Source organism: Balaenoptera acutorostrata, chromosome 10 (assembly GCF_949987535.1).
Source record: "Balaenoptera acutorostrata chromosome 10, mBalAcu1.1, whole genome shotgun sequence".
NCBI lineage: Eukaryota > Metazoa > Chordata > Mammalia > Artiodactyla > Balaenopteridae > Balaenoptera > Balaenoptera acutorostrata.
Window position 1 is genome coordinate 7,605,696 of NC_080073.1, and position 15,285 is coordinate 7,620,980.

General features: G+C 50.7%; 1 protein-coding gene across 8 annotated transcripts in view; it reads right to left on the bottom strand.

Moving 5' to 3' along the window:
* MTMR14 (myotubularin related protein 14) overlaps nucleotides 1-15,285 on the bottom strand; it is a 43,208-nt gene that overhangs the window by 19,317 nt on the left and 8,606 nt on the right. For 5 of the 8 annotated variants that reach the window (XM_007192525.2, XM_007192523.2, XM_007192526.2 and 2 more), the window contains 6 exons: nucleotides 10,546-10,621; nucleotides 10,193-10,253; nucleotides 8,572-8,694; nucleotides 7,511-7,584; nucleotides 2,681-2,751; nucleotides 2,009-2,083 (listed from right to left, as the gene is read on the bottom strand). In XM_007192525.2, the coding sequence (XP_007192587.1) occupies nucleotides 2,009-2,083; nucleotides 2,681-2,751; nucleotides 7,511-7,584; nucleotides 8,572-8,694; nucleotides 10,193-10,253; nucleotides 10,546-10,621 (480 nt within the window). Of the gene's footprint in view, nucleotides 1-2,008; nucleotides 2,084-2,680; nucleotides 2,752-7,510; nucleotides 7,585-8,571; nucleotides 8,695-10,192; nucleotides 10,254-10,545; nucleotides 10,622-15,285 lie in introns of those variants that run through there. The other 3 variants (XM_028169095.2, XM_057554612.1, XM_057554615.1) reach the window with 2 other exon arrangements.

The following is a 15,285-nucleotide window of genomic DNA, read 5'->3' on the forward strand; positions in this document are numbered from 1 at the left end:
CAGAGCTCTATGGAATTCCATCGGGCTACACAGAGGTCAGCAACACCCACACATGCACTACTGCTCGTGCAATGGGAAACAGTGGTGTGAACGTGACTGTGGGCCTGGCCCTGGGACACAGCAGTGAACACAACGACTCCAGCCCTGAGGCTGGAGGGAAGGGAAGGCAAAGTGAATCGCTGCAGGTGTGCTAATTAAAAGGAGCCCTCTAAGATGCTGCAGGACCATGGAACTGGGGAGGTGAGCCTAGCCTGACCCATGGGGACCCTTAGGCAAGGCTTCTTGGAGATGGTGACATGCATGTGAGAAAAGGGGAGGGAAAGCACACGAGTGTTTGTGGCAGAGAGAACAGCATGTGCAAACCTGGAGAGCATCTTCCCTAAGGGGTGGAGAGGCGGTCAGGGTAGCTGGAGGAGAGGGAGGGGACAGCCAGTGAGTCACAAGAACAAGCCTGGACCACGTGGAGCTGGGTGGACCACATAAGGGTCCTTGGACTTATCCTGAGGGAAAAAGGAAAGTCAGTGGCAGCTTTGAAGGAAGGCGTGACAGTGACGACCTTGCCCCATCATCTGAGTATCGCGCTCTGCCAGGCCCTATTCACATGCTTTACGTTCACTATTTCCAGTCGGTTGCCCCTTCAGTGTGGGCCCACGCTCAGCCATGAGACGATGGTAGCCTGCATTAGGCCAGTGACCTAAGAGATGGAAGCAAGAAGGACTGGGGAATTTCCCTGGGGCAGAGACTTACAGAACTGATGGGACCAGCCATGGATGTTGGAGAGAAGAGGCCCCATTTTTCGAGTCTGAGCATCTGGGTAAATGGTGGAGGGCCCGGGGGTGCTGTGGGTTGTGGCCAATTCCATTTTGGGCAGCTTGAGTTTGAGGTGCTTGCATGACGGGACACTTGGAAAAGGAAGTAGGTGTGGATCACCGAGAGAGGCCAGGCCGGGCCCAGAGCCCGGATTAATGGGAATGTAGACGCAAGCATCCAACCTCTCTAGGGACGGGGGAGAGGAGGCACAGCAGAGAATTCTTCTTGGAGTGGACACTCGAGCCAAATCCTGAAGGCAGTGTGTCAGCCAGACAAGAGGAGGCTGGGAAGGCCAGCCAGGCAGAGGGAACAGACATGGGGAAGGCAGTGGGAAGAACGAGGCTACTTGTCCTGGTTGAAGCAAGCGGCAAGGACACTGCTAATGGCCTGTGGGCTTGTACAGTGGGCTAAACACGGTAGAGAGATGGATCCATCCAGTAAGACTGGGGACCCTTCAGACTTCCTTGGTGGCGCGGTGGTTAAGAATCCACCTGCCAATGCAGGGAACACGGGTTCAATCCCTGGTCCGGGAAGATCCCACATGCCGCGGAGCAAAAAAGCCTGTGTGCCACAACTACTGAGCTTGCGCTCTAGAGCCCGTGCGCCACAACTACCGAGCCCGTGTGTCACAACTACTGAAGCCCATGCGCCTAGAGCCCGTGCTCCACAACAAGCCACCGCAATGAGAAGCCTGCGCACCACAATGAAGAGCAGCCCCTGCTCGCCGCAACTAGAGAAAGCCTGCGCACAGCAATGAAGGCCCAATGCAGCCAAAAATAAATAAATAAAAAAAAAAAAAAAAAAAAAAGACTGGGGACCCTTCCATGGCAGACGATGAGAAGAGGAGAGAAGCACAGTGGAAATAATTTTAAGGTTTCTATAACCAAATCAGGTCAGGTAGCTCTGCACTTTCTCTGATGGAACACGCATTTAAAAGGTAAAATGAAAAAAGTCACTAAATCCCAGAGCTGGAAAAGCAAACTCCATGAGGTCCTCCTCTGGAAACAGAACCCCCTGGTGGATGCAAATCTTTTAGTAAGTCATGTTCAGAAAGCTTTGATTTTCTGGGCCAAGAAAGCAGGAGGGAGAGTTAGACAAGTAAGCAGCTCCTCCTTTCCCAGGAGGTCAGAGGTCACAAGCCAGGCCTTCAGGTGTCTGCCTGAGGGACTCGTGGGGCAGGCACCAGGGGTCCCCTCACCTGATACTGGCTCCAGTCAATGTTCAGAGAGCAAGTCAGGAAGTCGGGGATGCTCAGAGGGGCATCAACGTAGTCCTGGGGACAGAAAGACACTGTGAGATGCAGGCTGGCCACCAGAAGAAGCCAGGATGACCAGGCAGGTTGAGGCCCTGAAGCTGTGGCTACCACAGGCAGGCAGGATGTCCCCCCACAGTGCTCGCCTTCTCAGGGCCAGATGCCTGTGCCACCCTGGGAGTGACAGCTTAAAAATCAAAGGGACCAGATACTGCTGCCAAGTGGAGCTTTTCAGTTGGCCGTTTGAGTGCTGACGGCTGATGCAGAGGTGGTGAACCGTGTTCAGCCCCCGGCAGCTCCTGGGCTGCTCCCGCCCACTGGGGCGGGGCAGACGGCTGCTCCCGCTCTGCACACAGGTAGCGGAGCAAAAATGAAGGACTTCTCCTACCCTGTCCCTGAAAACTCATTTACAGAAAGGGAGAAATTAAAGGGGGAGACAAAAGTATATATGGTGAGAGTTTAAACATGTACATACAAGGAGGAGAGAGAGAACAATAATGAGACTCATTCAGGGAAGAGCAAAGAAAGGAGAAGGGTAGCTGTTTTCCCCAAGAAGATTACTAGCTGGTTTCCCTTCACAGACAGAAGACCCAAGCTGATGAATGTTACTGCTCATACCTGCTTCCAGTTAAAGATGAGCCCTTCAGCCATGTAATCCCGATCCTTATATTCCTTGAAAAATTCACAGCCTGGAAAAGAAGGGCAGAGTCATGACACCACCCTTCCTGGCCCAGTGTCCTGAGATGCCCCTGGGTGCTGGAGGACCGGGGTGGCCACCAGCTCACACACTCCAAAGTGGGCCCCAGCTGACACGAGTGGGGACTGGGCCGGGTGAGCGGGAGCCTCCAACGCTCCTTGGGTTTCCAGCCCAGACCTTCCCGATGAGGCAGCCCCCACCTGCACACCTCTGTACCTCTCTCCATCTGTGCTCACTGGTTGTTGTCACTTTTCTCTCATTTCAGGTCCCTTTGCCCTACAAGTCCCTGAAGTGCCAACAGCCAGCGAACAACAGCGTGGTTTACAATTTGAGCCCCGGCAGCACTTTCTCAGCAACTTACCTAGTTACGGAGGATCACCCTCCCTCCTGATGCAGACACACTTCAGAGACATTGAGGGTTCAGTTCCAGACCACCGCAATAAAGCAAGCCACACTAATTTTTTGGTTTCCTAGTGCATAGTAAAGTTATGTTTACACTGTATTATAGCTTATTGAGTGTGTGATAGCACTATGTCTAAAAATATATATATCTTAAATTTTAAAAATACCTTAAATAAAAAATACTTCGGGGAATTCCCTGGCGGTCCAGTGGTTAGGACTTGGTGCACTGCTGTGGGCCCCGGTTCAATCCCTGGTCAGGGAACTAAGATCGTACAAGCTACACGGCACACCCAAAAAAAAAAAAAAAAAACCACTTTATTGCTAAAAAACGCTGACATAATCTGAGCTTACAGTGAGGTGGAATAGTAACATCGAAGATCACTGATCACAGGTCAGCATAACAAATGGAGTAATAATGGAAAAGTCTGACGTACTGTGAGAACTATCAAAATGTGACAGAGACATGAGGTGAACAAATACTGGAAAAATGTCTCCAACAGACTTGACACAGGGTTGCCACAAATGTTCAGTTTGTAAAAAATGCGATATGTGAAGAGTAATAAAGCGAAGAGCAATAAAATGAGGTCTGCCTGTACCAACCTCGCAGGCTTTCAGTGAGGACCGAACATCGTAACATGAGAGAAAGGACCACGGACAGTGCCTGAAATGTGACAGGCGCTCAAGAGACACGTCCTTCTCCAACAAACCTCGCCAAGATGTGCTTTCTGTATCATTCACTAGAAAAACTATAAGAAACACCACCAGGGTAAGACCTCAGGAACAGAGAGAGGAGTGGAGAGAAAAGCACCTTGGCAATGTTCCCAGCTTCAAACCTCAGCCTTTCACGTAGCTCTGTGACTGTGAACAAGTTAATTTCTCTAAGCCTTGATTTTCTCATTTGTAAGGTGGTTAAGGATGAAATGAAATAATACGTATAAAACACCTGGCACGGCACTGGTACAAGTGGCACTCAGGTGACAGCACACTGGTGCCGTCCTCATGCCACCGCTGCAGTGAGAGCCCCAGTGCAGCCCTGCAGCTCAGCCTGGGGAGAACGAGGCCTGCACTCCTCTCAGTTCCTCCACCGGGACCAACACAAACTCCAGAGGGCACAAGGCTTTCGCCGCAGGTCCAAGTCTGGTGAGGTCCCCAAAGGCAACAAAACAGTTGCCTGAATTCTGTCAAAGTAGCCACAGGCCATAAACATTCACATGGAACTCTCCAGCTCCTCTTGGGACATGCTCCTGTCTGGGGCCACACCAGGGGAGAAAGGAAAGGTTCTTTCGTGGAGGAAGGTCTGGAGACTTAGCCTGTGTGTTCTGCAGACCTGGCTCTCACCAACCCACACACTCCTGCACTCGAATCCCCCAGGCCTCACTGTGGACGGGGAAGTCAGGAATCAATCCTCAGCTCTAACACTTCAGCGTATTCTTGGGTGCCTCACTGGGAGAAAGAAGAAATATAAATAGCAGACAGAAGCCCTGAGCTTATGAGCCTGGGTTTAGGAGGGACACCAATCATTCCTCAGAACTCCCGTGAAGTGCTCTGTTTTCTCAAACTTGAGCACTTGAATCAACACTGCAGGCTCCAAGCCAAGCTCTGACCAGCATATAATGCAGAAGCAACTGACTGTGAGAAACGGAAAGAATTAAAACAGCCTCAGTACCCAGGGCAATGCCTTGACATTCATTATCTGAACGGGCTTCTGAGCCCGTTGAGAGGCAAACAGATGGGACCAAAAGTGAAGTGAGAATGGACGCTCGCTCAAGAGGGAAGCAAATTAGACTCATGCTGGAGAGTTTTCGGCCCCATCTATCTTGGTGCCCTAAAGGAAGTGCTCCCAGAACACTTCTCGTTTTCAAGGGCTAGTCTAAGCCTAAATTAGTCTGACAGAGAACTGATACCACCGCAGTTCCTGTCTGGGCTTCAAAGTCATCAGAGGGCTCAACAGAGACCCCTGAAATGGCAGCAGAGTGCATTTCAGGACTTGGTCTGGATAATGGCAATTTTATGAAGTATAATAATGTAGGCACGTAAAGAAATTCTAGAACATCAGCAGAGGAAGCAAGGTAATTAAGGTAAGCAAGGTAAGTGCGTCTCTGTCCCCTCATCCGGGTGTGCAACAGCGTCTCCTGCCACCTAGGCGTCTGGATTTTTACTGATGCCTCTTAACCTCCCCTCGACACCATACACAACTATCAGACGCAGTACACGATATTCTGGGAAGAATGGGGGGAAAAATTCACAGAGAGATGGTATCATCTTACCATTCTGGCATATTCTTTTCTTACCATTTTGTGTAAGCACTTTTTCTCTTACAGAGTTGAGATTGTACTATTTAATTTTCTACCTTGCTTATTAGCACCTTAAGCATTTTTCTATGACTATGTAATATCTCGTTCTACTATGGATGGCTGTACCATCATTTACATCATCATTATTCTGATTAATGAAAACATTTCCCATGTTTGGCTGGTATAATCAGACATGATGAACATCTTCAGGCCCAAGCTGGCTGGATTATGGCCTAGTGAATAACTGGGTCAAAAGGTGTTAGTTAATATTTCAGGAGTCTTTTAACAAGCTGCCCAACGACAGCAGAAAGGATATTGTGCTACTGTTCTGGAGCAAAACGATTTTTTTTCTTTTCTTTTCTTTTTTTTAAAGTGTGGTGTGTTTTTGTTTTTGTTTTTTCTTTTTGGCCACTGTCATGCGGGATCCTTATTTCCCCGACCAGGGATCGAACCCTTGCCCCTTCAGTGGAAGCACGGAGTCTGAACCACTGGACTGCCAGGGAAGTCCCACAAAACAATTTTTTCTAAGCCAAGTCTTACCGAGAAGCTGAATACAAATAAAGAAAGCTGACGCCTGGTTCCTCAGCCAGCTCAGTCCTCTCCCATTCACTTGGCAGAGAGTGCTTCAGTCTGGGGACCCCCAAAGCATCTCCTGAGAGTCAGGAGCCTAGTCTGAAAACCAGCCTTAGAGCTACCTAAGGGAAGCTCCGGTGCAGACCCCCACTGGGGACGTCTCTGTCTCGACGCATCTCTGACGCTGCCGAGCCCATGGCATCATCGTCATGGTTCTGCACCTGCCCAAAGTGAGCCTCTCCTCCCACGCACCCATCACTCGGCCTGGTGTCGGCGAGCACCTGTCAGGGACAGGTCTGGCACTTCACCCAGAATAAGCACCATTAACCACATTTTATGCATGTGCTCAGAAGGGTTAAGGGACTTGTTCAAGGACACAGTGCTGGGACTGGAATGCACGCCCAGCCCCACATGCCACCAAATGCTAAGCTAGCAGAGAAGAGTGAGGAGAGACCCTGAAGGAGGCCACTGTAAGACAGCCAGGCCACAGGGGTTGTGGTTTGGATACCACCAGCTCACACTGATGAGGATACCCTCTGCCCACCAGGCAGTGGATGAACTTGAGGTTCTAATAAGAAGGCCTCGTGGCTCTACTGCAACCTGGGGTCACCAGCCTGCTCTCTCTATTGGCCACATGGCTCCAAGATGAGGAGACAAGATCCAGCACAGGACTGAAGGCAGGTGCTACTGCTGAGGAACAGGAAAGAGGTTTCAAGGAGAAAGAGTCCACCTCCTGCCATCTGTTGACAAAGTTTGGTGCTGATGTTAGGGCTCTAATACCTCCTTGAACAAGCAGGTGTTGCCAGAAAGAAAGCTTAAACGCTACAAACTGGACCAACGCAGCTTCAGTATCCAGTGCAGAGAACACTGCCCTGGCCACAGGTCGCATGCAGTCGGTGCCAGAGACAAATGCAGCCAGCTGTGTGCGCACCACGGTGCTCTGTGACACGGTGAGGCCACCAACCACGTGCAACTGGGGACAGAGCACTTACACCCTCACCACGGCAAAAGCCAGCGCAGTATAGCTGGTTGCTGACACGGAGGACTAACGATGTCATTTCACACTGAAACAGCACATTAGCTGCACAGAGCACACCGATAAACCTGACCTCACCTAATCCGCACAACAAGACCCTGAGCTAAGCCTCACCAACTTCCGGTGACACCTGAGAAAACCTGAAGCTGGGCGAGGTGAAGTAACTCGCTCAAGAGGGCAGTAGGGAGGACCTGAGCCAGGACTCCATTCCCGGGCCCCTCCCAGGGGAAAGCCCCCCCCCCCTCCTTCCCCACAAGGACAGCATCCTACCCGAAAGTGAGAGCCAAGGACCGGGAGCTGCACTGCGCTATGCTGAGCGACAGCAGATCCTGCCCGAGGGCTCCGGGGCATCTGTGCACCTAAGTGGCCAGGGCCTGAGGAGGGCCTCTAAGAGCCCCAGTCCTGGGAAGCCTGTCCCTTGACCAGACCTTGGAAAGAGCCCCTACCTGGATACGGGATGGAGAGGAGAGTGAAGTCGGCATAGCGCTGGGCTTTGTCCACCTTCTCGGAGGAGGTGACACTACAAGACAGGATACAACGTGTTACGGCATCACAACACATGCACACCATTCCCCACAAGCGTTACCACAGCTCGAATGATCCTCCTGCTATAGAAACTACTGTTCAGAGTTAGGAATGATGCCCTCCAGGGGGCTTACTTCGAACGACTAAGAAATGCGACTGCTCTGCCGCCTCTACCCCAAGTCACCAGGTGAGAACGCCGACTCCCCCGGACACCACAGCACCCGCAACGGGACCTAAGCCGCGGAACAAGCTTCCCGCGAAGGCAGCACCGCCCCCTGACCTGGAGGGCAGAGTGAGAAAAGAGCAAAATAACAGAGACACTGTCCAAAAGGGGCCCTGAGGCGGACTCTCGCCTCCACCATCTTCTCCGGCATCCACTGCGGACACTCCCAGACAGCATCTGAGAGACGCAGGACTACTGTGACAGCAGCGGGATGTGCAGGTGACTGCAAACAGCTGAGCTGTAACAGCCTCAGTGTGGCTTATTTTCTAAGACATACTCGGCATAATTAAAAGTGGATATTATAAAAAATAAACAACACTTTGGAAAAATTCCCCAAATTTCATCACCCTAACCCAGGTCCCATTTGTTTCTAATTTTGCCTTATCGCATGAAGATTTGTTCCATACAGGACATAAAAATTGAGTGAATACTGATGTTTTTCGATCCACGTTAAAAGAGACTCTAATCTACCAGAGATGGCGCAGCGGCAGCAGGGCACACGTTAGAGACCCACAGCTCCCTTGGTGCTCTCCGCACCACCACGAGCAAGTGACTTAACCTCTCCGGCTTCAGTCTCTCCCCTGCAAGAGGGGGACACCAGAACCTCCTCGCAGGGGAGGGCTGTGTGAGGATACAAGGAGAGGATGCACGAGGCCGGGCACGCGGTGTGCCCTCGTAACTGCTCTGTGTCATCTCCGACCCCACGAGCCTGTGAGCACACGGCCTCCACCCACTTCGCAGGGGGTGCCCTGCACTCACTTCATGCCAAACTTCACCTTCTTGTTCTCCACCATCAGGTCACAGATGTATTTCACTGACAGGTACCGGAGCAGCTTGATGTCATACCCTCTGACCTTATCAAAAAGATGCGTGTCGGAACTTCTGAAACAAAGAGCCAGAGGGAGAAGCTGCACTGCACATTCATCCACAGAAGTCTGGGGCCTGAGGGGCGCGTTCAAGGAAGTCTAGGTTCTACAGAAGAACTTCTGATTCCCTTCTCCAGAAGACAGAAGGAGGGCCAAGACAAGACAACTGCTCCCAGGGAAGGTGACTTTCTAAGAGATTATCCCGCGACGCATTTCAAAGAGGAACAATCTGCAGCTGGGGCGAGAAAGGGCTTTTTGGCACTGCTTGACATTAAGCCAGAAGACTCAAGATAATCTCCGAGTTCTAAAAAGCAGCAGGCTAGTGGCTGATAGAGTCTTTGAGCCTTCATTAGAGTTTCTCTCTCTCCATCCCCCTCCCTTTCCCCCATTTATGACCGTTTTTAGCCATATGACTTGCTCAAAATGTAACAGATTGAAACTCACTGGGAGATGGACTTTTTAGAGCTATGTTATCAACTGATTGTGAAATATTAGCAAGTGAATTCCCTCTGCTTAGAAGACCTCTGAAGCAAGGAGAAAGATAAAATTTTCCTAATCCCCAGGCTGCCTTTTGATCAGTCATACAGATAAAGGCAAAAGCAGAACGAATAAACAGGCACTATTAATTTTTTTTTTAATGCCCACTGCTTTGCTGTCCCCAGCAGACTCCTCACCAACAACAGTGCGCACTGTGGAAGACGGCCTGGCTGGGGCAGAGGTCGTCTGATCCCGGGGGAAGAGCCGAACATTCTTGAGCACAAGCCAGAGCCACTGCTCTTGGAACTAACGGGCAGAAGCCGGGCACAGCGAGATGCCTTTTCATGCGCCGAGCCATGATTTTGGGCGGCTGATCTGACTAGGGTGCTGGTGTGCATTCCAGAGACACTTGACACCAGTTAAAGACTTTCCATGTGGTACAGACCATGCAAAGGAGCTTTTCCAAAATATCCATTACTGCCGTTTTCTAAAAATATTTGGAAAGGAGGTAGGAAGAGTGGGAGCCAGCCCCCTCCCTCCCTTTAAGGCGGCCTAAAACATTCCTCTGTAGCAAGCTCCTTATGACACCTATCACACAGCTGTGGAGCTTCTAGTGCCCACACCTCTCATGTGGGGACCACAGTCCTTGCTTGTCCCGTGCCTCAGGCCGGGTGTGCTGCGCATCACCTGGTAGGCCAGATGTCAGCACCCTGGAAACTGTGGGGCTTGAAGACACACAGATGTCTGGCCTGTGTTTTGGGCCTGAGGTGCCAGGAACCCCAGGGTTGGGGCATTCTCTCTGCAGTCCTGGCGAGCACAGACTGCTCAGGTAGTCCATAAAGTCAGCTTCGGGTGAAGCTACAGGGTGGACTGCAACAGCCCTGTTTCAGGGGCGTGGACTTGGCAGCAGGAGGAAGGGAGCCAAGCCACTCACCTGGACCACTGATGACGTCACGACCGTCACTAGGAAAATGGCCACCACCGCTCAGACGCCTGCCCCCAACCCAAGCCCAGACCCATAACCACCTGGCACTGACCGAAGCGCACAGTCCTCCTCCGTGACATCCTCTGCATCTGCCCAGGCGTCGTCTGCACCCCCTGTGGGAGAAACCTGCGGTCAGCGCCGAGGCAGGGGCTCCACCCAGGGGCTTCCTGACCAGTCTCCCCCCGGCTCCACCCCAAGGACCACGCTCCTGCCTCTCTCAGCACCCGATGCCCCACACGCCTGGCAGTCTTCTTCACCCCCAGCATCTCCTCAGGTGACAAAAGGAGGGCCCTTGCCCACCCCCCAGCTTGCTGCCCCTCCACCTACACCACTGCAGCCCTAGGTGGCTATTCTCCACCACTGGGTTCCTGTTCTTAGTCAAAGACGGTGCAGCTCAACGCTCACCTGAGAAAATATAGTTGTAGCCAGTGCGTCCATACAGCTCCCCCCATCCAGCCAGCGTCGCCGACCTGCAAATATGCTGGGAGAGAAACCGCATTTTCAGGGTCAGATGGTTTTCTGGAGTTTTTTGGTTCGGTTTTTTCCAGTCTTTCTTGAGATATAACTGACATATGACATTGTGTAAGTTTAAGGTCTACAACACGCTTACATATTACAAAATCATTACCATCATAGCGTTAGCTAACACCTGCATCAAGTCACATAATCACCATTTCCTTTTTTGTGATGAAAACATTTAAGATCATCTCTCTGTGCAACTTTCATGTATCTAATACAGTATTATTAACTATAATCACCATGCTGTACATTAGATCCACAGAACTTATTCATCTTACAACTGGAAGTTTGTACCCTCTGACCAACAGTCAGGTGGTTTTCTGAAGTGCACACAGTGGGGGGGAACCCCTGGGGCCCCTCCAGGCCAGGAAAATGGGTGCAGGAGCGCTGCCCAAAGTCTTCACAGCAGTCACTCTGAAGTATGCCTAGAATTTAACCTGCAGCCTCTGTCAAGAGGTTCTCTCTCCCAAACGAGAGGCACCAGAGTGTCACTAACAGTAATGGGTAGATTCAGTGGTCGTCACGCATGTACTTGGGTAAAATCTGGCAGTTATCACATGTGTTTGTGAGTACAGGACTGAAATATGTACACCACCTTCCCACTGGATTTATACAAGCCCATGAGGGAGACGTGGCAGGTGGCAGGCACTGTTGCCGCTTCACAGATGAAAAGACGAGGGACGGGCGCAGGGAGGTGAAGTGATGCCTAAGGTCCCACAGAGGGGGTTGAGCTGGGATCTGACTGAGCCCACCTCCCTCCGGAGCCTGCGTGCTGACCGTCACTGGAACTGCTTAGCGCAGGAGGGCAACCTTTGCAGCAGGAGGACCATTTAAGGGAGAAATGTTTGGGGTGTTTTTTTTTTAAAGAAATTTTATCTTCTCTCTCCTCTGTATCAAGGAAGTGTAGTGGCTGTAACTGTGCTTAACTATCCTTTTACTCTTTCCTCATCACTGAAGGAGCATTTCGAGAGCTAGAATTCTAGAAACCAGGCAATGGGCATGAACTTCATTATTTAATTTTAAGGCTGAATCTTTATAAATTGTGTTTGATGAGATCCAGGAGGAATGGGAGGAGGTATCTGGTGACCCCAAGGTCTAGTTACAGGCTCGGGGAGGCTGTGAGGGTGGCTGGGAGGTCACACTAGGCGAGGGGAGGGCATTTCTGAATGGGTCACACAGCCTGGTGGTGTAAGGAGGGTCCCTGGAAAACTGCAGAATACTGCCCAAGGGGTCTCCTTCTCCACCTGTAAAACGGGGAAAGAAATAGTTTTGCTGCTAGGAAAGGGGTGTGGTGGGAACCGGTAGGTCATCACCCGGCTTTCTGAGGCAGTGGCAGCCTGGGGCAGGGGGCAGGTGATAGAAAGGCAACCTGCTACAGCCCGGGGCGGGGTGGGGTGCTTCTCCAGTGCCGGGGGCAAGAATGCAATCGTGGGAGGGTTGTCCTGGAAGCCTACGAAGAAGGGCTCGGGCAGAGATTCCTGCTGGACTGAGCAGGATGCACTCTGCGGGGGCTGCTTCATTTTTTCTGGGTCCAAAAGCATTTTGAAAATCTGATGAAAATGATGAACTGTCTCTGGATAAAAATGTACACACCAGAGTTTACCTACATCTCCAAGTCCATCCATGGACCCTTCTCCAGCCCCCGATAAGAGCCCCTACTATGAAGAGACCAACCCAGTGATCAGGAACTGCAGCAAGGGAATGTCAATCCTCAGGTTGAGGACCCCCCCAAAGACCCTCATGGTAAGAAGGGAGGTCTGATTCCTGAAAGCAAGACAATGGGGGGTACGTGGTTTGAGTCTGACTGGCACATGTTATCATGCCCACCCTCCCCCATCATCCAAGCTGCCGGCACCAAATCTCACTCTTCTTTGCATTACTCTGCTAAATCTTTTCAGAGTGGACACACACCCGCTCCTTCCTTAGCTGCTGAGCTCTGAGTTCTTCTCAAGGTTCAGATTCTTCTTTCTGCTCAGTTCTCCCATCTCTTTTCGACCCTGTCTTTTTGGTAACGGAGGCAGCCGCACCTGGCACAGAGGACTCGTCAGATGGAGAAGAATGGGAGAGATGGCCAGCTCCCCAAGTGAAGCACCAACCTCTGCAGGAAGGTCCCAAGCGGGCGCCTGGGGGAAGCTGCATCCCAAGGCAGAGGCTAACACCTGACCTTGCTGCCTGGCCTCATGGCTCCAAAGCATAACCTGCCATTTCTGTACTTTAAGCTTCGCTCTTGACTGAAAAAGCAGGATGTACTCTGAATGCTCTCCATTTACCTAATTAGGAGTGGCCTCTAACTCTGCATGAGGAATACGGCTCTATAGGATTTGCTAATGTAGTAACCAACTTTAGCAAACGGAATAAAAGCAGCTGACCTCTGCTCCCCATCTCTTAAGGGAGGAAACAAAGAGAAAGATGACCTGTTCCAATTTTAATTGCCTAAAACCCAGATACAAGTGTTGGGGAAGAGAATGGCATGGGAGAACTGCTTACCCTTAAATGCTTGAACTTAGTTGTAAAAAAATTTTAATAATATATCTTATTCAACCCAATATATCCAAAATATTACTATGTCAACATATAATCACTTTAAAAATTATTAATGTTTTACATTTTTTGGACTAAGTCTTCAAAATCCAATATGTATTGTATACTCGCAGCACATCTCAACTAGGATACTTTATTTTCAGCATTTAAAGGGAAACGTAGTCCTGCCCCAAAATAAAGTTGTGTTTAACCAAAAAAATTCTACATTGCTTCAGCTATAAAATGGAAATTAATTGAAATGAAATACAATCAGACATTTAGTTCCTTGGCTGCCCCAGCCACACTGGACTGAATCTGGAGAGAAGCAGGAAGCGGGCACTTCTGAACATACCTCCCCCTCCCCAGCCCGGCAGGATGTGCTGGTAGCAAACACTGCTGTCCCCGCACTGGCTAGGGCCTGCCGGGAGCCACGTCTCTGAGGATGAGATCCCCATCTCACAACAGAAGACCCTCTCCTGCCCTTCCCCATCTCCCTCTCACCTGCTGGTTCACAGGTCAAACTTCCCCACTCACTGAGCTCCACAGGGACAGGACTGTCTTAGTCACCTGTCCCCCTAGAACCCAGCAGAGAGCCCGCTACCACTTTAAAAGAGCAGTGTCTTCCTACTGAGCTTGCACGTACAGCTGGGTGGGCACTTGCTAGGCGCTGGGACGACAGCAGCAAGACAAGGCCTCTGCCCTCAAAGGGATTATGGCTGAGAGGAGACAGCAGACTTGCAAACACAATAGGAATAAAACATATGTAAGGTGTTCAATCCCTGGTTGGGGAACTAAGACCCCACAAGCTGCATGGCATGGCCAAAAAAACCCAAAAGAATAATCCCTCCAACTTTTCGCCCTCCCTCTGAAATGAGTTGCCTTGGGCTCTTTCTCCCAGGCCTGCTGCAATCTCACTGGACTAAGCCGGTCAATGTGGCACTTCCCAAATGCATTCCGCAAAGTCCCTTCCTCAAGGTCTGCCGAGTGAGAAACAGCAGACCTGACAACACTACACAGGTCCCTCTGCTTCAGGACTTCTCAGAGCCTTTCCTATGTCAGTGCACACTTTCCGATGTACCTCTTGAATCTGGAGCTTGGGGGTCAGGCCAAATCTAGTAATGTGCTGTCTCTCACCCTTGTTTGACAGGGAATGCTTTGCACAAGCACATCCTTAAACTACTGTTCTATGGAACACACTGTGGGAAGCACTGGTTTGAGTATTTCCTATGTAATTTCTAGCAACAAGCACTATGCCCCACAGAGCAGTGTGTTATACTCCAGTTATCTAAACCGGAGTTCCCAGAGCTTACAGCAACACGAAACTTTCCAAAGGGGAAGAGGGAATAAATAACTTTAAGATGATTGATTTCTGGAACTTGACTTCCAGACATACTTTTCCCTAAAATCGACCTGTCCACGAAAACCTGTGGCAAGTCTCCTTTCCTACCCCCGCCTCTTTCACATTCCCCCTTCTTCCATTTTATGAAAGAAAGGCACAAAGGGATGGAAACAAGCCCTGGGTCTCTCCTCCCCACTGCCCTGCCCCAGCCCTCACCTGCACTGGGAGACCGGACTATAGTCCGAGAGGCACCAAGACCACAGCGCATTCAGGTACGTATTGGATGACTAGAAAAGAGAGCCTAAGGGACTTCCCTGGCGGTCCAGTGGCTGAGACTTCACCTTCCAATGCAGGGGGTGCGGGTTCGATCCCTGGTAAGGAAGCTAAGATCCCACATGCCTGGTGGCCAAAAAACCAAAACATGAAACAGAAGCAATACTGTAACAAACTCAATAAAGATTAAAAAAAAAAAAAATTGGTCCACATTAAAAAAAAAAAAAAAAAAAAAGGAATAGAGAGCCTACACCCCTGCTTCCCTCCCCTGATCCAGGCTCTCTGTTAGTCTGTTCCTTCTGGATTAATCTTTCTCAAAATGCTATTTGCATCTTGTACTTCTCTGCTCAGAAATCACAGTGGCTCTCCCAGCAAACCTAAACACCTTGGCCAGCATCCGGCCTCCTGCACTCAGTCCCTTCCATCCTCGGCTCTGCCACGTACCTTGCGCTCCCGTCAGGGAGTCTCTCGGACTTTCCGCGCCTGCCTTCATG